Source organism: Centroberyx affinis, unplaced genomic scaffold (genome assembly GCF_046629955.1).
Source record: "Centroberyx affinis isolate AG114_WGS23_722 - 3 ecotype Tasmania unplaced genomic scaffold, CSIRO-AGI_Caff_v1 ptg003521l_1, whole genome shotgun sequence".
Classification (NCBI taxonomy): domain Eukaryota; kingdom Metazoa; phylum Chordata; class Actinopteri; order Beryciformes; family Berycidae; genus Centroberyx; species Centroberyx affinis.
In genome coordinates, this window is record NW_027281466.1 from 198,528 (window position 1) to 221,290 (window position 22,763).

The 22,763-nt window shown below is 41.6% G+C and overlaps 3 protein-coding genes across 6 annotated transcripts in view; 2 read left to right on the forward strand and 1 right to left on the reverse strand.

The window, feature by feature from the left end:
- The first annotated feature begins 455 nt into the window (after positions 1 to 455).
- Positions 456 to 12,583, forward strand: aebp2 (AE binding protein 2). Its single transcript, XM_071539803.1, has 8 exons — positions 456 to 1,066; positions 7,295 to 7,520; positions 8,236 to 8,343; positions 8,632 to 8,818; positions 9,037 to 9,161; positions 10,305 to 10,372; positions 11,720 to 11,833; positions 12,043 to 12,583. The coding sequence occupies exons 1-8, from the start codon at positions 546 to 548 to the stop codon at positions 12,053 to 12,055; spliced, it is 1,362 nt and encodes a 453-aa protein (XP_071395904.1). The 5' UTR covers positions 456 to 545; the 3' UTR covers positions 12,056 to 12,583.
- A 774-nt stretch (positions 12,584 to 13,357) lies between these two features.
- Positions 13,358 to 18,847, forward strand: ndufa5 (NADH:ubiquinone oxidoreductase subunit A5). 3 transcript variants are annotated; one of them, XM_071539804.1, is made up of 5 exons: positions 13,358 to 13,414; positions 14,440 to 14,484; positions 16,620 to 16,736; positions 16,898 to 16,963; positions 18,457 to 18,682. In XM_071539804.1, the coding sequence occupies exons 1-5, from the start codon at positions 13,394 to 13,396 to the stop codon at positions 18,556 to 18,558; spliced, it is 351 nt and encodes a 116-aa protein (XP_071395905.1). In that variant the 5' UTR covers positions 13,358 to 13,393; the 3' UTR covers positions 18,559 to 18,682. The 3 variants fall into 3 exon arrangements, with proteins under 3 accessions (XP_071395905.1, XP_071395907.1, XP_071395906.1); XM_071539806.1 differs by lacking the exon at positions 16,620 to 16,736 and having other exon boundaries at positions 13,394 to 13,414; positions 18,457 to 18,847; XM_071539805.1 differs by lacking the exon at positions 14,440 to 14,484 and having other exon boundaries at positions 13,394 to 13,414; positions 18,457 to 18,847.
- Positions 18,848 to 19,693: 846 nt separating this feature from the next.
- Positions 19,694 to 22,763, reverse strand: part of cog5 (component of oligomeric golgi complex 5) — a 50,661-nt gene continuing 47,591 nt past the window's right edge. For both annotated transcript variants that reach the window (XM_071539799.1, XM_071539800.1), the window contains exons 19-22: positions 22,554 to 22,630; positions 22,027 to 22,153; positions 21,474 to 21,553; positions 19,694 to 20,587 (exon numbers count right to left, since the gene is read on the reverse strand). In XM_071539799.1, coding sequence (XP_071395900.1) covers positions 20,461 to 20,587; positions 21,474 to 21,553; positions 22,027 to 22,153; positions 22,554 to 22,630 — 411 coding nt within the window. In that variant the 3' untranslated portion in view covers positions 19,694 to 20,460. The remainder of the gene's footprint in view (positions 20,588 to 21,473; positions 21,554 to 22,026; positions 22,154 to 22,553; positions 22,631 to 22,763) is intronic.

Genomic DNA, 22,763 nt, shown 5'->3' on the forward strand with positions numbered 1-22,763 from the left:
TTGTTTTGCTCAAAAACTGCTATCACAAAAACACAGAAATACTTTAGGTTTGTGTATAATTTGGTCAGACTTTTAAATGGTTGTAATGGAAGATACATATGTGCCCCAGAAAGTCATCATCCAATGCAGGTTAACATCTGCTTTGGTGTACTTTTGTTTTTGAATCATTTTTTTGGCTGTTAGATATTACGCCAAATTATGGGATACAACATTTTTAAATAGCATACACTGATAAAGACCACGTGTATGCCGTCTCTGTTGGGGGCAAAATAGCAGGGCGAGGGTGCATGCATAATGGTTAATGCCAACTTCTGCAGACCAGAAAGCGGGGCCGTTATTAAGTATAGAGTGAGACTTCGTTCCAAATAGACAAGCTTTGGCCAAAATGCGGAGCTCAACGTCACGTTTCTCCTCCCGTCGGGTCCCTGAGCAAACCCCCTGCTGTGTTACGCTTGAAGCGGAGAGAGTGAGTGGAGGAAGAAGGACAGCTTAAGGGCAACTTTTCGAGTGGAACAACACAAAAAGGCTTTCCGTGAGGTCCAAAAATGGCTGAAGTGACGACCGAAGGACCCGAACAGGATTCTCAAACGACGACGGATCAAAACGGTACCGGCGAAACGGGAGAAACCGGCAAGGAGGAACAGGCCCTGCCGGACCCCAAACAGGAACCGGGCGACAACGAGAACGGAGTAGTAGGAATGGACGTGAACGGCGGACACGGTGCGACGGAGGAGCAGGAAGACAACTCGTCTCCCGTTCCCGACGCCGTCAAAGAAACTGTTTCACCGACCGAAAGCAGAAGCAACGACGAAGGGGAAACGGGCGATAAACTCTCTGAACCGGGGAAAAGTCCCGTACGGGGGAGTTTGGCGAGTAGCACCGAGTCCGTACCAGAGAGCTCCCGGGTGCTGAAACAAGAACAAAGAGAGGAGGAGAGCGTGTCCTCACCGCCTACCGACCGCACAAAGACCGCGGAGAAAACCGAGCATGGCACCAAAAGACGGGCCAGTGTGGAGATATCTTCCTCGGATGGAGAACCACTCAGCCGTATGGATTCAGAAGACAGGTCTGTTGAGTAGTAAGCAACGACAGGCCGTGCTTTACAGTGATTTTTGTTTTTTTATAACAACCAAGAGGCGTTGTTAGGCACGACACGAAGCGGAGTTCATTATACATTTTGTTATTAATCGAGAATTGTTAATCAAGAACAAACTAAATGTTAGTCTTCCGCCAGGCAATATAGTTCTTTAACAGTGGCTACACTAGGTGGTTGCTAAGCGACACATAAGTACTGGCATGAGTGGTGATTTTCGGTTAGCGCATTAATATTTAAATTAACTGTGATGCGGTCACAGGTGTACGATTATCGGGTATTTTACAACGGCTAAGAACGTACCTCAGCCAATCAGAACCGAGGAACAGAACTATTACTTTTATAACATGGATTTGGTAATCAATTAAACATCGAGCATTGACTGTAACGCAAAGCCACGCTAAATAACATGCTGTAAATTGTCCTGGGAGTACTTTCTATAAGGGGTTCGTACACCTTTTAAGGCCAGGAACCCCCAAAAGAACCGCATTAGACCACCAACCGTGATTTGACAAGTTTTTTTTTAACCCCCAAGGAACCCCATCTGAGCTAAGATTTGTATTGTTCATGATGATTTAGTTCATAATTGCACACCTGTCTGTACAGTAGGAGGGGATAGGGCAGGGAACATTATGACAGTCATCATTACCCTTTCTTTAATTGTGCTAACTTAAAGTAAATTAAATAACTCTGAAATTAAACAATTCCCCATTTTGCTGAGGACTCCCTGGAACCCTGTCAAGAACCCCCAGTGGTCCCCAGAGCCCATTTTAGGAATCATCACCTCACATGTGTTACCATTGTCGTTAAAACTTACCCATACCCTGGATACAATACAGACACCGGCAACAATATGAAATGGGGAACAGGGAAAGGTCTGAGCGCATGGTGAACTACAGAGCAGAGTTGGAGGTGGTAAGGATTCAGTGCCTTGCTCAAGGACACTTCAACAAGGCAGATGATTGCCAACATGAAGGTTTGAACCCAGATCCTCAACGTCACCCTCCTGCCCTTTGCACACGGATGGTATAAAGTCTTATTTAGCCTTATACTTATGTCACTATCACTTTGTAACTGTAAAGATTGGGGAGAGAGATTTATTGCCATGACACACACACACACAGGACACAAGTAAATGTCCATGAGCATGGCTGGATAAGAGTAGCCCAGTCTCTAAAAGCCTCCTAAAGTCTACTTAGTAGGGCTAGACCTAGATTCATAATTTGTTGTCTGGTACAGAGGGATTACATTTCGTGAGTTATGATGGCTTAGTGTGAGAAAATTGTTGGCTTTATGGGCAGAGAGCTTTTCAGGTCATGAGTAGGTCTGTCAGCGACCCCGCATTCACACTCCGAGCAGCTTGGTTGATGAGTTGCTCTTTGTTATTGGCCTTTGATAATGTTACATCAATTTGACGAGTTAACGTAGCTAGCTACCAAGCAACCATCAACCCCAACATGACAGATGCAGTCGTTCTCTAAGCATCATTTTTGAGACGTTTAAATTCCAGCGGTCTTACGAATAAAAGCTGTAGAGAACCGGGGAGCTTCGAATGGCTGTAATCAACTTCTCATCCATTTTGCAACTGCCAGGCGGAACTGTTGTTCACGAAACGAAACAACATCGGTAGGGAAACAAGAAATCACGCAAATCGGATTGGCTGTCGACAGCCAATCTGATGAAGGAGAAATTCAGCCGTAGCCAACTTTTCAACCAAGTTTCCTCGGTGGCTCAGCTGTACGAAAAATGAAAAGATTTCCATTGGCTTGTTGATTGTGCCGCTTGCAGTGTGAACGTGGGGTAATCGACATAATTAATATCGAAAATTAGTTTTGAGTTAGATTTCCAAATTTCTAATGTTGAAACAGAGTAAATGTCTCTGTCATGAGTCTCTGTCTCAAGTTCTGGTTGGGTGATGAAGTAGGACTGGGCGATAATTCAATATTATCGTTTATCGTCTTTCAGTGGAAGATATTTTGATATCGTGACACACATATCTGCTGTCTGAATTGATGATGACAAGCAAATTTTACTTAAAAACTGATAAAATGAGGTATGGTAGGAATATTATTTGAATATTTCAGTTTTGTTTGACATCACACCTAACATTACCATTCGGTTCAATGAGATGAACATTAATTTGATTATTTAACGTGATTTTGCATACATGAACCATATTGTGATATATACTGATATCGAGAAAAATCCTTATGATTATCATGATATTGATTTTAACCATATCGCCCAGCCCCATGTTGAAGGCTCAGCATCCCTTATAAACTCACACACACTTTTGGTTTAGTGCAGCTCTGCCACTTATTATGCTCATTATGAAATTTATGAAATCCATATAATTTTCAGTCTATTTTGACCCATTTAGAAACTGACCTCCCCTGCCTGTGAGTGAGTTGAAACTACCCTGGACATCTGAATCGTACACAGTAGATTTGTATTCTGCGGTGTTCAGACCTTAACCTTTGCCAGACTTCACCATGCTCAGACTTCACCATGCTCAGCATATCAACAGCAATCATGCCAAGAAGGTTGGAAATGACTAGCTGAACCAACAGGCTGTGTTGTGAAACTTGTACTACACCTACGCTGCTTGCACATTTGTGATCAGTGACAGTACAGTGTTTCCGCTGATGAGAAGGAGGCAGTGGTAGCGTGGTCCACCGCTTGTTATTCCCAGTATCCGTTTGATTAAAAACGGCTTTTATTTCAATTTGCATAGCCAAGGCAGGAAATTTAACTTTTCAGTCAATAGACAGCAGGACCTCAAGTTCACCAGCCAAATAGATTTTAAGAATGGGATGAAACCTCTTAAGTGTTGGTTGGTCATCTCGTCGGTCAAGTGACTGTAAAGTAGACAAACTATCCAGCCACAAGAAAATTTTACTCAAAATTGTCTGCTGGCAATTTCCCACCAGCTTTGATTATGGATTAATTGTTTAGTTGTCGGTTTGGAGCAAACATTACGATCAGGCTATGACTTTGTACTGTCTAATTGTGAAACATCGGGGGCAGTTGCACAGTTGCTGTTGAGTGAATTTGCAGAGATGGGTCTAGAGGGAAATTTAAAAAGTAGGTTTGAAGAGGATCATCTTCCCCCTCCACAGTCTTTGGAAATTCCGCAGCTTAACCCAAGCTTGAAAGTTGAACCTTGAATCAAATAGCCTAGGTTTCAAATGAGTTGTTGAGTCACTGTGCTGCCACGGCCTTCTCTAGGCCTACAGGTTGCTGCTCCACCCAGATGCCGCCTGCTACCAAGTCGAGTACAACCTTTTTTTTTTTTGAAGAATACAATAAAGCAAGATTGCCCTATGACTAAGAAGCACACACAGACCTAAATCTGAACTTGTTCGCAAAATAAACCAAAGCATTGAAGCAGGCAACCTCGATGACAAACCTCTTAGTCACCTCCCGCCCTTTGGGACCCGCGTGTGTTGCCTACACAATTGTGTCAGTTTAATTCTGCATTTTCTTTAGCAGTGATGACAGTTTTCTTGCTGTGGTGGCCACCTCCGCTTGAAGAATATAGGGGAAACACAAGAGAGCATACTTTGCAGTCTCATATGGCCGGGGAACAGCATGTACTGTGAGAGGAGTCGGGAATGCGTGGCCATAAACTGACACTGAAAACCGCCCTCACACAGTTTACATGCTGGGCACAACCACATCTATGGCATGTCAACAGTTTAGTATATGACTGATTGATTGATTTTGCTTTGTTTGTTTTCTCTTGGTTCAGCCTCACGCACTCACTCACAGCTGCCCAGCCCACATAAGCTTACAAGGCACATCCACATCACGTTGCAGTGTGTGTATAACAAACACAATCCTAAACAAACTCGGATATCATAGAAAGTATATTGCTTTTCTTCCCCCAGGCTTTACAGATAAAGATTGCCACGTAGAATCCACCTTCACTGAAGCATATCTCAAGTCTTTCATAATCATCCAGCTGAGAGAAGTTGGCAGAAATGGAAGTCATCTTGCTATAAAGCACACTTCTCTGCCTCATGGGGACAATAAAACGAGATAGATTCACTAGACATTCAGTATGCCGTTCAATACACATTCAGCATGCTGTTCACACATAACATGACAATATACTGAATGAGGGGGAGTAGAAGAAGGGATGGTTATTGCTACTTGTCCTCATTCTCATCAAATTAAGTTTTTCGTCCTCTGTTCTTGGTGGATTCCAAAATTCACTGGCCACTTTTGCTATTTTATCAGCCGAATATCATTTTAGTCTGGGATAGGATCTCTGAACAATGGTTTGTTAACTGTGAAAATGGCTAGTAGAGGAGATAAACTTACCAGCCACAATCAAAATAGAAAATATAATCCCCTCCCTGCTTTTAATGCCCCCCTTGGCTGGTTTTCCACTTTTGATAATCCTGCTTTTGAGGCAGCTGTAGGACTTCAATGTAACTTTTGTTCCCACCTCTGGCACAGAGCGGTGTAGCAGCTGGAGGCTTGTGGAGAGTGTGTGTGTGTGATGTACAGCAGTTGTGTTTGCGTGTGTGTGTGTGTGTGTGTGTGTGTGTGAGACATCAGTCCTCATGTAGGGGTGTATATAAGGATCTGTAACCATGCCCCCACAGAGAGCCAGTATGGAGAGTGATCTGACCAGATGGTCGTCTAGCTCTGCCCACACAGACTGGGTGCTAGCTGTGAAAGCTGCTAGGCTATTCTGCTGCCCACCATATACAGTCTTGGCCAGTCAGGAGCCATAATGGACTTGAAGCTCCTGATTCACAGTTTTTAACATCTCTATCAAGGTATTCATTGAAAAAGAGATTTTAATACAAGGGCGATAGTCTATTTCAGTGACAGCAGCTCTTAAAGTCAGAAACATGTTATTTAGACTCTACTGTAACTCCTACGCATCACATCCATGCCAGTTGAAAGTAGCATCTGCAAAGTATGAAAACCAAATACTGTGGAGTTATAGCAATTTTAAAAATGTTTTTGTCCTCCCTTGGAAATTTCAAGAATCAGGGTTTCTGTAGTAGAAGTGTGGAGAACGGTCTGGCTAAGTGAGACTAGTATTGTCTCAATTAATCTTCAGCCTCAGCTCTTGCTGTTAACTTACTTAAATCACCACTGCTCTGACAGTATTGACTTTTTATCTACATCCAAACAACCCATAGTTATTAACTGTGTATTCTGCATGTGTGTGTGCTGATTCTAAATCAGTGATTCGGTAGACTGCTCCTTGTTTCTTGTGTTTTCCCCTATATTCATTCAGGTGTGGTGAGCAATCATAGCAAGAGCATAGCCACCACTGATGGAAAAAACAATGGCACAATCGCCATCTGTGTTGTCTCAAAGCTTAAAAATCCTTCTGTAACTCGTCTGCTTCTCTTTATCTAGCTACATCTCCTCCTTTGTGATTGGTATAGATTTAATAAGGGTTCATGGCTTTTACAGGGATTCACCTCATCAGTGTACTTCATGAAAAGTGTAGGCTAATATTTTGAACATTCAGTGTAAATTGTGGTTCAAACTAAGCCCAATCTCTCCTACAAACACAAGTGAGAATAGTCCAAATGTTTAGAAATGGCACTTTTTTGGCACTTTTTGATGCAGTAGGCTAACTAGGGAGACAGTCCTTAAATTGGAAAAGTTGTGTTCAAGCCTCTGTGTCGGCAAGCTGAAGTGTCCTTGACACTGAATCCCTACCAGCTCCAGGGGTGCTGGCCTGTAGCTGACCTCCCTGTGGATGGGGCCAAGTTAAAAGTATTTGCCTAGGTGCATCAATAACGTATCAATCTTTATTATCCACGCTTTTCCCATAAATATCCAGTTATGAATACATACAAATTGTAGTGCTGGAACCTGCATTAGAACCAAAATTGGGACCAGCAAAGAGATGGATTTCAACATTTGGAATCAAAATACCCCCCAAATGACTTCTAACCACCACTGCTATAAAAGACGCTAGGCCTAACAGTCCTACTGAGACAGAAAAAGGCTTATCTGGCAATGAGCTGAAATAACTAAGTACACATTTAGTATTTAACTGTGTCTAAACTGCATCGGTTATGTATTATGGAGACATAATACAATACATGTTTTTTCTGCCTTACAGGTTCCTTTCTTTCTGTTTTGTATCTGTATTTTTGTCTATCCAATTATCTGCCCATCAATCTTATCTCTTCATTGTGTGTGTGTGTGTGTACTCTCCAGTATTGGCAGCACCCTGATGGACGTGGAGAGCACGGCGTCCAGCGGCCGCTCCACCCCAGCCATGATGAACGGTCACGGCGGGGTGGTGGCGGGCGGCGGCTCGGCGGCGGGGGGGAAGTCTCTGGGCTACACCTGCTGCTGGGACCACTGCCAGCTCCTGTTCCCCAGCAGCCCCGACCTGGCCGAGCACATCCGGACCATGCATGTAGACAGCCAGAGAGGAGGGGTGCGTGTCTCTCTGTCCGGTTTTATGTTCTGTGTTCACACCAAGCATGTTTGGAGCTGTTTATTCAAGCTCTGGAGTGTTTACTCCTTTAGCTTGGTTTGTTTGGGCAGGTGGGAACAATGCCATTCTAACTCTGGCAGCATTAAATAACAATGAAAATGTGAGTTTCGGTCTTCTTCCAAGAGAACTGTGGTGCGGTTCGTTAGGAGTGGGAATGTAATCCAAACCAAGTACAGGAACCCAAAAACGCATGACTTTATGAGTATAAGGAGACTGACATCTGATAGCCAGCAATGACTCATGCTTGAAAAGCTTATTTCTTTGTGTGTTCTTAACTGGTATGAACACCAGAGAAGGTAAATTATGGCAAAGGGCGTAGACAAGCTGCTCAACTAAAGGTAAAGGGACTGTAACCAGATTTGTTGTGATGACAAGAGATGCCAGTTTTGTTGTCAGCTTCATGCATCACAGCAACAGAAATAAATCAAAAAAATTACTTGGGAGGTTGTTGATTTACCTGGGTGGGCTGCACATATATCATGATAGAGTTACACTGGACAGATAAAAGAAAGATTTAACTTTCCATGTTCCATCATTTGATTTCCACCCCTGCTAGAGTTTCAAGGGAAAGTGACGTGTAATGTTTGCTAACTTGCTAATTTGTGTATGTTTGTGTACATATGTGTGTGTGTGTGTGTGTGTGTCTGCCCTGCAGGTGTTTGTGTGTCTCTGGAAGGGCTGTAAGGTGTATAACACACCCTCCACCAGTCAGAGCTGGCTGCAGAGACACATGCTGACCCACAGTGGAGACAAACCATTCAAGGTGAGAACTTCACTCTCCATTAGGATCCTTCAGGGTGATTGATTAGCATAGTTGTGTTTATTTGCACAGTGCTAAATGTATAATAATAGAAGCAATAAAAGTCATGAAGTGATAAAGTATGAGGGTGGGGGGGATGTGAGGCTTCTAATTTACCACCACATTGCAAATTGCTTGCCCCCGAGAAAGACTAAATGGCATGAAGTAAAAGTTTTATTATCAGCCTGTAGTCAGTCTCGGTTCATTTGTGCAAAACGCTGGGTGCTATAAGTCATCTCTGTCCTCCTGCAGTGTGTGGTGGGAGGCTGCAACGCCACGTTTGCCTCCCAGGGGGGGCTGGCGCGCCACGTGCCCACTCACTTCAGCTCACAGAGTTCGTCCAAACTGGCCAGCCAGGGCAAAGTGAAGGAGGAGTCTCCCTCCAAGGCCGGCCTCAACAAGAGGAGGAAACTCAAGAACAAACGCAAACGCTCCCTCCGTAAGTAGACCACACACACACACACACACACACACACACCTTTAAAATGCACACACTTTAAGATCATTTCACAGACAATATTTCCAGCCTTATTTCTGATCAGCTCCTAAATTCGTGAAAATGCCCTTTGTGCTCTGACCTTTGCCCTCTGGTTCATTCCCCTAACCCCTCCGGCCTCACTCCAGTCTGTGTAACTTTTATTGTTTTTAATTTTCCAGCCCGACCCCATGACTTCTTCGACGCCCAGACCATGGATGCCATCCGCCATCGAGCCATCTGCCTCAACCTGGCAACACACATCGAGAGCCTGGGCAACGGACACAGCGTCGTCTTCCATAGCACGGTGGGCACACACACACACACACACACAAACAAATACAAACATGTTATGGCCAGACACACACATTTCACACATTTCATCAGTAAATCAAAGTTGCAATGAAAATTTTGAATTTAACACTGTAATCAATAATCACGCTTGATCAGTTTAATCTCAATACATTTGAGCCATGGGATCCTTGCCTTCAACTCTTCTTAGTTTGCAGCAACATAAATGCTTGATAGATGAATGATCTGTGGCGTTTAAAGGCTTTGCACTTTCACATCAGCAGAGGGAGCCGGCCATCTTTTTTGTAGTGTATTAACCAGGGATTTATATGTGGAACATGTAAACACACAGAATAACATACATGTTATTCTGTGTAGGATTGCCCCAGAATGTTTCTCTTTATGGGAGAGAACATGATGGGAAACTCAGTTGCCTGTTCTGGCAGTTTAATGATGCCTGGCTCATCGAATAAGATAAGATAAGGTAAGATAAAATAAGATAAGGTAAGATAAGATAAGGTAAGATAAGATGCACTTTATTGATCCCCTTGAGGAAATTCAGGTGCCACAGCAGCAATTGGCGGACAATGCCAAGGAAGTCAAGCATAATTCAAGTACAGGAAGGTAATAGAAGAATTAGCTACTAAGATAAAAAAAAAAGGCAATGTACATAATATACAACAATGGTGACAGTGACAGTGCACATAAATGCAAAAAAAAAATGCAAATAATAGTCCAGTGCAGTCCACTGCTAAATTCAGCGTACATACAACCCACCAAGCAGCACTCATTTCAATAAAATTCCAACTGGTATAATTGGTTTGACATATAATTTGGTTATTCCTTAGTCTAATTCCAATAACAACTTACTCCAAAAGCTGGAAACGAGAGAATTAAGACTTTTGACTAGATTTGTTTATTTTCTGAAATCTTCATTGTAAAGTGGTAGAGCATAGCAATGGCAATAAAACGTCATAAAATAGGAAATTTATGTTGTTTGAACAAATAGCCGAACAGCACCACCTGTTCAAGAACACACACACACACGCAGATTTGTTTTTCCTGCAAGATACACACACACATCTTGCTTCTCTCTACCTCAGGTCGTGCTAATGCTCTGCTTTTGGTTACATTCCTGTCTGTCTACTCGTCCATTCAGGTAATAGCGAGGAGGAAAGAGGACTCTGGAAAAGTCAAGGTCCTCTTGCACTGGACGCCTGAAGACATGTGAGTCCTGCACTCCTTCCTCTCTCCTTCTGTCCTTCTGTCTCTCCTCTCATCTCTCTTTCTCGCTCCCTCCTTCCTCCTCTTTCTGTCTCCTCCCACCCTTGTGTGCCCTGCTTTTTTCCTCCCCCCCCCTTTTTTTTTTTCTTCTTTGGCTCCATTTCCGTCGGCCTCCTTTTGCAGTATACTAACTAAATAGTAAAATGAATATAAGGCTACGTTCACACCACAGGCCTTCATGCTCAACTCCAAATTATGGATCTATTCTGGGACATAACCCATATCTGAAACTAAAAACATGCATGTGCAGGATAGCAGTGACAAAAGACATCACACGTCTTTCTGTACCGACACTTCTGCTTGTTTCAAACGTGTTTCGGTTACAGTAGGAGCCTTTGAATTTTGACTGAATCGAGGCGTCTCCCCAAATACCAACCAAGTCGACTAGTTTGCTTTCTTTCTGTTGTTGTCTCGTTGTTGTTCTCCATGTTGACACTGATTAGGGCTGAACAATTAATCGAAATTTTATCGAAATCGCAATATGGCCTACTGCAATTTTCAAATCGCAGGAGGTGCAATATTTGTTAAAGGCGAAATGTGTCAAAATACCATTTTAAATATTAATATATATTAAATATTGTTGTGCTGCAGAGATGTCCTGGCCTACACATCATCTTCTACAGTCTTAAGAAAACATCTTTGTTTGGTACAGATCCCCGCAAAAATCAAACCATAATCATTTTAATATGTTTTTCAATGAAAATGAGAATAATTATGTAAAAATTATCATTCCCTCTAATATCGCAAATCATATCGCAATTGCAATATCAGTCAAAACAATCGCAATTAGATATTTTTTCAAAATCGGCCCAAACACTGACTCTGCCAAGCTGCTGTCAACACCAAAATGACGACAATATTGTCTCAGGAAAACGACGCGAGATGTATTTATTGTCATGTCAGCATTGACAAATTCTGATTTGAGAGTTCATATACAAGTTGCATGTCGTTCGCATGTCTTGGCATCTGATTTTGTAGCTCATATCCCTGTGGTCGAGATCAGAATCTAAAAAATGCGACTCCATACAGATTCGGGCTGTTCAGCTGATCAGAAACCATCAGTGTTCAAAAAAAGCACACATACAGTATGAGTCAACTTCTCTCTCTCCCTCTGTCTTTGTCTCTCACTCCTCCTCCCTGTCTGTTTCTCTGTCTGTTTCTCTCTCTCTCTCTCTCTCTCTCTCTCTCTCTCTCTCTCTCTCTCTCTCTCTCTCTCTCTCTCTCTCTCTCTCTCTCTCTCTCTCTCTCTCTCTCTCTCTCTCTCTCTCTCTCTCTCTCTCTCTCTCACAGATTACCAGATGTGTGGGTGAATGAGAGCGACAGGTTGCAGCAGAAGACCAAGGTGGTGCATCTATCCAAGCTGCCCACAGACACAGCCGTGCTCCTCGACCCCAACATCTACAGGTGTGTGTGTGTGTGTGTGTGTGTGTGTGTGTGTAAAGGTAGCAGGATGGCCTATAGTGCTCAGAGTGACTGTCCCATAACGGAAAGATCACAGGTTGAACTAATTTCCTGGTGCTGAAAGATTAGGGAAGGACACTGTTGGAGACTTTTATCAATTTTATCTACATTTACATTTACATACAATTACATCTACATTTCTCTTTCCGCAGGATGTTCTTCTAATGATCTTCAGAGGAAATCCCCCTGTCACATCCTGCTATCCAATGACCAATGAGGAGACAGTCTCTCCTCCTCCTCGATCTCTACGTTCCTTTTCTCCCCCTCCCCTCCCCCTCCCCTACCCAGAACGATGCTGTGAGTTTAGTGAATCTCGTCTTCATGGCTCTCTGAAGTGTCTCCAGTGTTTTCCACATTAGGTGCTGAGCTCATTGAGGATGTGTAGAGGGGGGAAGATGATGTTGCTTCTCTGTTTTTAGGTAACGCAGCTAGACTGAAAGCTAACCGAGGCAAGGCAAGGTAAACTGACAGAACTGTAGAGAGCTAGACACATTTGTAGAGAAATACCTGTCTTTGTAAATACTTCTGAAGATTTGTAATATATTTTTATACTTTGAAATTTTACTGTACTGTAGATAGATTGTTCTTTTTCTGCCAAACGTTTTTTTTTTTAAATAGATGTTTTAAAAACTGATAATATTGCTCCATGTGCATATAGTTGACAATGCTCTGGTTTGATGTCATTAAACTTTTCCCAGCTTCCACTTTGTGTCGAATCTTTCAGCGTCAGATAGGAACAGCAAACTGAACCATTTCTCCATTTTTCTGTCAAAATGACTTTTCATGTATTCAGAGTAGGGCTTGGCGATATGGTTGCAATCAATATCACATTTTTCAAATTTTTTCTCATAATATGACTCACGTATGCAAAATCCCGTTTTCAAATCACTATTTTCAAATAATATTCCTAGCATACCTCACTTTGTCTGAGTTTTGAAATAAACTTTGGTTCATCAATTTCAATATCCCAAAATCACCATGTCATCTCGATATTCGATAATATTAAATTATCACCGAGCCCTAATTCAGAGTGTCTGATGGGTCTTAATGCACTCCAGACAAGAAAGATGTTTATGATAACCAGATGGCTTAAAACTACTGTTAAGACTTGCCACATGGGTTAGCTTAGATTTACACACTAGCCAAGTCAAACTTTATTTATATAGCACATTTCATACACAGCAGCTCAATAGTGCAATAAGAAGAACAATACAGCAATAAGAGCAATGAAATAAGAATAAAAACAATAACATAACATGGATGTAGCAGCTGTAACAATAACACAAAATACATACTAATACTAACCAATGGCTTTGGAGAAAAGGATGGTTTTTAAATGATTTTTAAAAGAGGATAAGTAAAGCTTGTGTGGAGGACTCGTCTTTTTCTCTGAGCGGCGAACAGTGAACAGCAGAGGGCGCCATGCTGGCTATCGTCCGTGGAAGGGCGCTGACGTCATATTTAGTGGACGGAAATCGCAAACGGGAATCCTTGTAGGAAAGGATGGCTGGGCTGCTGAAAAAGGTACGAGTGGAGGTCATGTTGTTGTTTTAGCGGTAGAAATTGCCACAACGCAACGCCAACTAAATGAATTTCATGGGTGCTATATTGTTATTGTGTGTTTTGGTATTTATCTATCCGAGTTGTACAGGAATAGTCTGATGCAGGCCGTTTTAACCCGTCTGCTAATGTGTGTTAGCTAACATGGTGTTGCTAGCTCTAGCAGGGAAACAGTTGTGTGTTTACGAAATAAACAACAGCTGTAACTCAGATAAACTTGAATGTAATCTCATTATCAGTTTGTCAACATAAATGACAAATATCACTTGCTTACACACATCTCTACAAATGTATGTGACAAACATTTATAGTTGTGAAAATTATCTCAATTGATACGCATAATACCTTGAATTTACTTAAAATGTTTTTGTTATTTGGTTATTATATAAGCCTGTATGCTTAAGTGAACTGAGGGAAGAAAAAGTGCAGAGAATAAGATGAGAAGTGTGTGGAGAGGTGGCTATTAATTTGGGTGGTGTACATAACTGACTACATACAATGTCTGATAAACGGCTTTATAATCTAAATTATGACAAACTCGAAGGCATTTTCCAGTCAAAAGTTGCCTTGTGGTCTTTAATTTTGAAATATTCACCCAACAACTTGACTCACTGTTCCACTACTTTGTCTCAAAGGTGCTGGGAATGTGTTACAGGCAGGATGAGTTGGTGTAAAGTCTTACCAGATAGCCTACATCAGATACTTCATTTCGTGAATGTCATTAATCTAGAGTGATAAATATGGAGCCAGATTTGGCCCAAACACTGATAGACTCCAGAGCAACTACTAAACTCCCAGGAAGAGAGATAGAAGAAAAATGATAAGGATTGTAATTTCAGCCACAATTGTGCAGCACTTCTTCTATTTAGGTTGTCAAGAAAACTACATGATCTTAGGCAGGGAAACCCTTGAACTTGTTGAAGTCGAGATGTGACTAGAAGCTAAACTAATGATCAGACTGAACTCTTCTGTCCTCTGCTTCCCTCCAGACGACCGGCCTGGTGGGCCTGGCCGTGTCCCACAATCCTCATGAGGTAAACATAATATGCATTTTTCTTGGAAACATGTCACTTTACCAATTTTCTGTGCTATTTTGTGAATACTGTGTATAACTGAGGCATTCAAATGTTATTATCAAATGCTTATAGGCCAGTGTGCTCGGTGACCCTCATTGTCCCCCACCAAAGAGGGGACTATGGATCGGTCTCCGTCCGTTAGTTAGTTAGTTCGTTAGTTAGTCACACTGTAACGTTGACTTTGTGCCACTAGGGCCGGCATTGACAATGAATGGGGACTCAGGGGTAAAGCAATACAGTTAAAGTTATCATACAATGTGGGGGACAATGAATGGGGACTCGGTGGTAAAGCAATACAGTTAAAATTATCAAAGGTAACATAATAGTCTACACACGCTACACACTTGGAGACATCAGACTAGGGCTGGGCGATATGGACCAAAAATCATATCTCTGTATTTTTAGGCTGAATGGCGATACACAATATATATCTCTGTATTTTCTACTAAGTGGGCTAAATGTTCAGTTGTAAGTAGGGCTGGACGATATGGACAAAATCAAATATCACAATATTTTTAACCAAATACCTCGATATCGCAACAATATTGTAGGGATGACTGTTGGTGCTTTCACAAAATATTTACACAATGAGATTTTTGATAAATAATCATCAGTAATGTGGATATAATGACTAAGTGGGTAAAGGCAAATAATAGAACAGCTAGAACAGTCTGGTAAGTTCAGAAAATGACATCACTTTACTGTAATGCAGCCTTTAAAACCAGGAAAAGACAACACTTATGCCATATCACGATATTACGATATCCAAAATCTAAGACGATATCTAGTCTCATATCACGATATCGATATAATATCGATATATTGCCCGGCCCTACATCAGACTGGGACTGCATCATCACTGCACTACCACTGTGCCGTCAGTGTTGACTACTTATATCATATTACCACTTACCTACTGTGCAATACCATATATCACTTATCACATCATTTAGCATATTATTCATAACTCTCACGTTCCTGGTGTTGTATGTTATATTGTATTATAAAATGTATTGTAGTGTACATTGTGTAATGTACAGATTGTATTTATTGCGTATTGTAGTTCTTATATTTTGTACTGTATTGAGTAAAACAGGACAATTACAGTTACTACATTTCAAGATATAACTTGTAAGCCTAATTCTGAGGAGAGTAGGCAACAGAAATATATGGTCAATCTGTCCTTTCATTGTCCCATAGGAAAATGCTTATACAATTTCACTCATATTTCAATTACACTCAGCAATCACTGACTGACCCAAGGGTGGAACTACATCACTGGTGGGGGACAACATGTTTACTATTTGCTTGCTTAATTATCCACCAACACACGTTTACTGGCACATGGTGGGTGTTAATGTTGGACCCGGTTCGGGACTCGAACCTCGAGGAATGGGATCGCACGCAACAAAAAAAACATGTTCATGTTTTATTCAATTTCATGGTACACAAAACCTTCATTCATCTGCCTTTAATCAGTGTCCATGGACAAGAGATCCGTTTCTGTCGTGAATGCTCAATCAACACCAAACAGCAATATACTGTATACAACCTAGCAGTTGATTAAGACTAGCACTGGGCAATAATTCAATATGATCATTTATAGTCTTTCAATAGAAACGCATTATGATGAAATAATCAAATGGAGTTGTGATACACATTTTGTTGTCTAAATTAATGATAAAAAGCAAATGCTAATTAAAATCTCTCGCAAAATTAGATTCGAAACAAATATGGGAATATTATTTGTCTAGTTTTATCATATTTTATATTACCATGCAGTTCAGAGACTAAGGTGGAGACAGTAAGCGTAATCTGTTCAGAAAGCAAACTCCCACACCCAAATCCTAATCCATCCCGTCTCCTCCCCCCGCTTTGGCTGTTTCAAAATCCTCAGCGGAGCAGAGAAACGTGTCGTCACGCTTCAAACGCATTAGGGAGAAACTTGGCTGCAAGGAAAGTTAACGCATATTTGAACCGCAAAATCGTATGCAGTGATTTGGCTCATCAAAATCCCCCCCCCCCCGTTCCCACTGTTGACACTCCAGGGGATTTTGTTCCACTGACACGGTCTGTGTGCGTCTTCCCCGCAGCGCCTGAGGGCCTTGTACTCCAAGATCCTGGCGTCGCTGCAGGTCATGCCGCAGGACGCCGCCTACAGGAAGTACACGGAACAGCTGATCAACGACCGCTTCACCCTGGTCAAAACGGTGAGTTTAAAGTGGATGAGGTGGCTGTGTGTGTGTGTGTGTGTGTGTGTGTGTGAAGAAATACTCTCTGTATGGAGAAAGAGCGGGTCACACTGGGTAAATTGTGACGGTTAGAGATGCCGGTGTGTTTGATGTAATGAATTTATGTTTCACTTCAAAAGGAGCCAGATGTCGAGAAGCTGGAGAAGAAGATAAACTCTGGGCAGATTGAGGAAGTCATCTTCCAGGTAGGACATCAGTCAGTAATGATGTAATGAGCTCCCGTCTTTTCTGGACTCTGAACGCCCCAATCTAATGTTGAAACCCATATCTCTTTCTCCTAAAAAGTGGAATGTATCAATATGCAAACATAGATCAGAATGAAGGTCAATCCTCTGTCCACTCCATTCAGCTCCTTGTAGTTCTAATTTATCTTTCTTTTACCAGCTCGCACTATGGCTCTGATCTTTGCACTCCTCACTATTGGCTGTTTGTCATGTTGGTGATTTAGGAAATTAATCTTATTCTACTGTTGCTCACATCCAGTGTGACTCACTAATGAGTCACACTAATGAGTCTGATGTGACAGTTTCATTATAGAATCACACGTTTGACATTTCTTTAAACTTGTGCACAAAATGGCTCCATTGGTTTGACAGGAAGAATATTATGCAAGCATTGGAAGGAGAATGTCAGACGTTGATGTGTTATTGCTAAGATCAAACCCTTCATGCTGGATTTAGGCTTCTTATTAGAGGGTTCATACAGTATACTCTGTTCTCCAGTTATGTCTTGTCTGTGTTCATGTAGTAGTAGTAGTAGTAGTAATTTATTTCGGTCCTTTTTAACAATTTTCCAAAATGTATGTACATAGAAATAAATAAATAACAATAAGGCATTAAATGAAATGGAAAAAAAAAAAAAAATTGATGTAGGCTGAAGCTTTAGCTTATTATGCCTACGCTTTTTACATGACATTCTAAGACAAAACAACACAGAAGCAAAAACATAAACAAAAACAAAAAGTTCCAAACATTTCATACACAATAATGATCATACCTCAGTTTTATATTTATTTACCACCTTAATTTTAAACATTTTTTTAAATTTGAACTACACATTTTTAATTCGTTGTCACATTTATTCCACAAGTTTACCCTTTTGACAGATATACATCTATTTTTTTTTATATTTGTCCTTACTCTAGTTCTTTTTAAACATACTTCTTCCCCTAAGTTCATACTGGCTCTCTCTAGTTTCAAACAACCTCTGAATACAGTTAAGAAGTAAATTATTTTGTGCTTTGTACATTATCTGTGCAGTTTTAAGATCAACTAGATCACAAAATTTTAATGCATGAAAGTTAGTAAAAAGTGCGTTGGTTGGTTCATAAGAAATCTGATCGAATGTGTGTTTCCACCTGGCCTGTTAGTGATTCTATTCTGTTCTATTCTATAAAGTCCCCCTTCCTGTCTCTGTCCTGCCACAATCCTCCACTAGTACAACAGCCACTGCAGCCCATTATTTCCCACGTTGTAGATAGACCTGAACAGGCATATTGTACAGTAAACTGTATTCTAACAAAACTGTACTCACCAGTCCATTCTTCACACCTGATAATGACATAAAAGGAAATTTAATATGAATTTTCCTTACAAGCTTGCAGTAAAATGTGATGAAATCTGTGGCACACCAAAACGTTGTGTGAAATCCCTCCTCCGCTCCCTGTGTGTCTCTGCAGGCGGAGTGTGAGCTGGCTCTGTCCAGGAAGATGGCAGAGTGGAAAGCATGGGAGCCGCTGATAGAGGAACCTCCTCCCAACCAGTGGAAATGGCCCATCTGAATACACCTCTGTATATCACTACTGTCATATTGTCTGTGTTGATGTGTGTGTGTGATCCATGCTCTGCTTCCAGTGAAGTAATGTACAAATAAAAGCCCTGGGGATATAAATTCCCTATTTATTTCTCAAGAGTCACTGACTGATTATTTATGAAAAAAAAGAAGCCTAAAAAAAGACATACTGTTACAGACTACTATAATCCACTATAATTGATCTGTTAGTAAGAATCTATTTGGATCCTGTTAGAATCAGTTGTATATTTGAACCAAACCTGTAGGATCCAATAATTGGACTCAGATGTGTATTTCAATCAAGCCCTGCAAGACAAGTTTGGTTCCAAAATCTGATTTAATTTGAAATTAATCCTGGAACCGAACCATTTTCCTGTTGGATTCCTAAAGGACTAATTGACTGGGTGTGGATGAATGAACAAATGAATATGTTTTAATGGTTGTAAATGAGTCGTTGATACTGAGTGTACAAAATTAAATTGAGTAAATGGGGCATTAACTGAGAATTATTCTTATTTATATTTTGCAGTGTTATCCTTGGTAAAGTGGTTAATGCATCACAGGAAGAATGGAAGTTAATATTCGAATCTTAATTAGGGGAAAAAAATATAAAGAATGAGATTTCAGTTAATTATGCTTCAACGGTTTCGTTCCTCTGTATTCATTATGGAAAAACGTCACTATCTGTGAATTCATTCATATTTCAAAAACACAGATGATTCTAACCTCAAGAGTATCTATTTTGTAAGACAAGGTCTTGGGATGATTCATAATTTGAATAGAAACCCACAATGTGTTTTACTTTCATGTCAGTAGTCATTTTGCTAGTCACGTCACTTTTGTTTTTCAAATGGTTGGATAACAGTTTCACATTTTACGCATAGTGCCGTTTTTAAGCTGACTTCATTTAGAAAACAGTCAAAGCAGACGTACTTCATTCACTCATTTTGGTTTCTGCTTCCATGGTTGTAATTTCCTTGAAGTCATTTTGTCTGTTTGCTGATTAGTTTTTAAAAAAAGCCCCCTAAACTTCTGGAACAGCCAGCCTTTTTCATCTGTAAGGTTATGAGAGAGAAAGCTGTGGCTGGCTTAGTGCTTTACCATTTTATTCATGAATCATCAGTACTTCTTACGCCTTATTCTTAATAATTCACGATAAGCAATTCTGCACACAACAACGGACAAGTATATTTTATTTACTGATATTGTCCAACAGATTCGGTCACACAACATAAATTCAGGGAAAGTGGTGTAAGCAAATTCTTCACTCAACAAAGACCGTCTTCGTTGCTGTCGATGCCACAAAACATCACTTCATTATTTCAGTCAAAATAAAACAGGTCATTTTGACTGGGATTTCAACTGTGTGCCCTTCAGACCTGAGTGTGTGCAGGTGTTCGTTCCAACCAAAGACTACAGCAGGTGATTTCACTGATTAGCACAGCTTCAACCAGAGAGGAGGAACTAACCAGTGAAATCACCTGCTGTAGTCTTCGGTTGGAACGAAAACCTGCAGACCCTCAGACCTCCGTGGCACACTGGCTGGGATAAAAGTCATACAGTCATAGATAATGCCGTCCAGAGGAGGCTTTTTGTAGTGTGGATATGCTTGACCTAAACCTGATCCCGACACGTGACGCCCTCTCCCTTAAGATACCCTCTCCCATAACATCAATATGGACGTGTTGTCTGATCAACAGTAGCCCACAGTAGCTTCAGACACAAAGCTGAGGCATTCGGCTGCTAAAACAAGGAAATAGAGCCGCCGTAAAACCCCACTGAGCGGTTTGAACTACCTACGCTGCAGCCTACAACGGGGCGAATGCTGTTCCATGCAGCTCTGCCTGGGCGTTAACACCTAAAGCCGTGTCGTCCTCATCCCACTGTCTCTTCAGGCTCTGGTCTCCTGTGAACCACTGGTGGCTCTCTGTAGCAGCTGGAGCATGATGGGATAGATGGGCGCAAACTCCTTCCCCTGCCGAGCCCTCACCGACTGGACATAGGCCTCCAGAGCGCCCCTTAGAGGGAGGGAGGGAGGAGAGAGAGAGCGAGAGAGAGGGACAGAAACAGAGAGGGAGGAGGAGAGAGAGACAAAGACAGGGAGGGAGAGAGAGAGAGAGAGAGAGAAACAGACAGGGAGGAAGAGAGAGAGAGAGACAGAAAGAGGGAGGGAAAGAGAGAGAAAGAGAGACAGAAACAGACAGGGAGGAGGAGAGAAAGACAGAGGGAGAGAGAGACAAAGACAGGGAGGAGGAGAGGGAGAGATAGAGAGAGAGAGAGACAGAAACAGACAGGGAGGAGGAGAGAGAGAGAGACAAAGAAAGAGGGAGGGAAAGAGAGAAAGACAGAAACAGACAGGGAGGAGGAGAGAGAGACAAAGACAGAGGGAGGGAGAGAGAGAGACAGAAACAGACAGGGAGAAAGAGAGAGACAAAGACAGAGGGAGGGAGAGAGAGAGAGATATCTTATCTGCACTTACACATTTCACCACTAGAGGCCAATCAGTCACCACAACTAAAGTCACAATGACATGAAAAATGCGTCTTTCACCAAGTTTGCTAATTCTTGAGTTTATTTTCTTGTATTTTTCTTGTGCTTTTGGAAGGTCCCTCCCTGATAATATATTGAAAACAACATCAAAATGCAGTTTCCTTGTGATTTTAGGCAGATTTACTGCATGAACCATATCACAAATTAGTATTTTTGCCTGACTCTTTGTGTTTTCTTCTTTTTTTTTGATTTTTTTTTGGTTTGATTCCCGACCGTTTCTGTGCAGAGTTTCCATGTTCTCCCCATGTTCGCATGAGTTTCCTACATGCAAACCAGGCGGACTGGAGATTCCGGTCTCCCTAAGAAAGAATAAGTGGGTAAAGAAAACGAATGAATGAAGGATTGACCGGGTACCTGATGAGGGTGAGCCGGTCTCTCTCGGAGGGATGGTCGTCCAGCCACTGGGAGTACCGGGCGATGGACCACTCTGCTCTCTGTGGGTGACAAAGAACAGTCTATCTGGTCTCTATCTTTTAGCTGTTCAACACCATAAAGTCCTTCACTGCCAGTTACTGCCTGCCAATTACAATGGAGTAATGGTGGGCGAGTAAGGTGGAACAAGAGCATGGGTATGAACAGATTTCCAAAAAATCCTTCAAAAACAGGAGAGTGGCAGCAGTCCAAAACACAGAAACACAAGGCAAGACTTGACCTTGATTATAACACATTTTTGTCAAACACAATTTAGCGCAAACCTTCGTGAGAGCATGAGCATCTTGGTGTTTTGTTCATGGATTTTTTGGTAGTCTGTTTCTATCCATACCTGCTATATATCCTTCACTTATAGCTGTGAAAACTGGGTAGAGTTAGTAGGTCCATGAGGTGTAGTTAGTGTGTGAGTGTGAGTGTGAGTGTGAGTGTGAGTGTGAGTGTGAGTGTGAGTGTGTGTGTGTGTGTGTGAGCGTGCCTGGTGAGGTGACTTGAGCTCGGAGGGAGCTCTGGTGAAGAAGAAGTGCAGCAGGGTGCTGTAGGGGATCAGGTCGCCCACAGCTGGACTACTGGCTACCAGCTCGCTGGTCTGGAACAGCAGGGGCCTGCAGCACAAACACAGAACTACATGTACACTGCATTTTAAACATCAGTATATCACTGTCAATTTAATTACCTTGGTATGATTACTGTAAACAAATGAGAGCATGGTGGAGACAATTGGCAGTCTCTATCTCACACCAGTGGTATTGTTAGTGCTAGTGTTTCAAAAATTAACACCACATTTTCCATAATCCCTGTTGCAGATAAACATGTTGGAAGTGATTTGCCATCTGCCTTTCAATAATACCACTTATCTACATATTGATATTAAATTGATATTAAAAAGTGCAGATTTCTTCAGTCATGAATCTCTCTCTTGCTACTGCTGCAGTAAAAACACCAATTTGTCTCCACTATGACTCTCTGTGTTCATAAGAATAATGAGGATGACCTCACACGTACCTGAAGGAGCGCAGCATACGGTAAGGTTTCCCCAAATCAGACACTCGCCTGCACAGAGGAGCCACTGCCATCTCCATCTGACACACACACACACACACACACACACACAAGGGTGAGCATACAAATAGAGCTGTAACGATTAATCGATTAATCGATTAGTTGTCAACTATTAAATTCATCGCCAACTATTTTGATAATCGATTAATCTGT

Excerpts from the sequence above, each read along its gene's own strand:
- ndufa5 (XM_071539804.1), top strand. The coding sequence starts at position 13,394 with ATGGCTGGGCTGCTGAAAAAG. Across the intron at positions 14,485-16,619 it reads TGTCCCACAATCCTCATGAG|CGCCTGAGGGCCTTGTACTC; the intron begins GTAAACATAATA and ends TCTTCCCCGCAG. Across the intron at positions 16,737-16,897 it reads GCTTCACCCTGGTCAAAACG|GAGCCAGATGTCGAGAAGCT; the intron begins GTGAGTTTAAAG and ends TCACTTCAAAAG.
- aebp2 (XM_071539803.1), top strand. The coding sequence starts at position 546 with ATGGCTGAAGTGACGACCGAAGGACCCGAACAGGATTCTCAAACGACG. Across the intron at positions 7,521-8,235 it reads TAGACAGCCAGAGAGGAGGG|GTGTTTGTGTGTCTCTGGAA; the intron begins GTGCGTGTCTCT and ends TCTGCCCTGCAG. Across the intron at positions 8,344-8,631 it reads GTGGAGACAAACCATTCAAG|TGTGTGGTGGGAGGCTGCAA; the intron begins GTGAGAACTTCA and ends GTCCTCCTGCAG.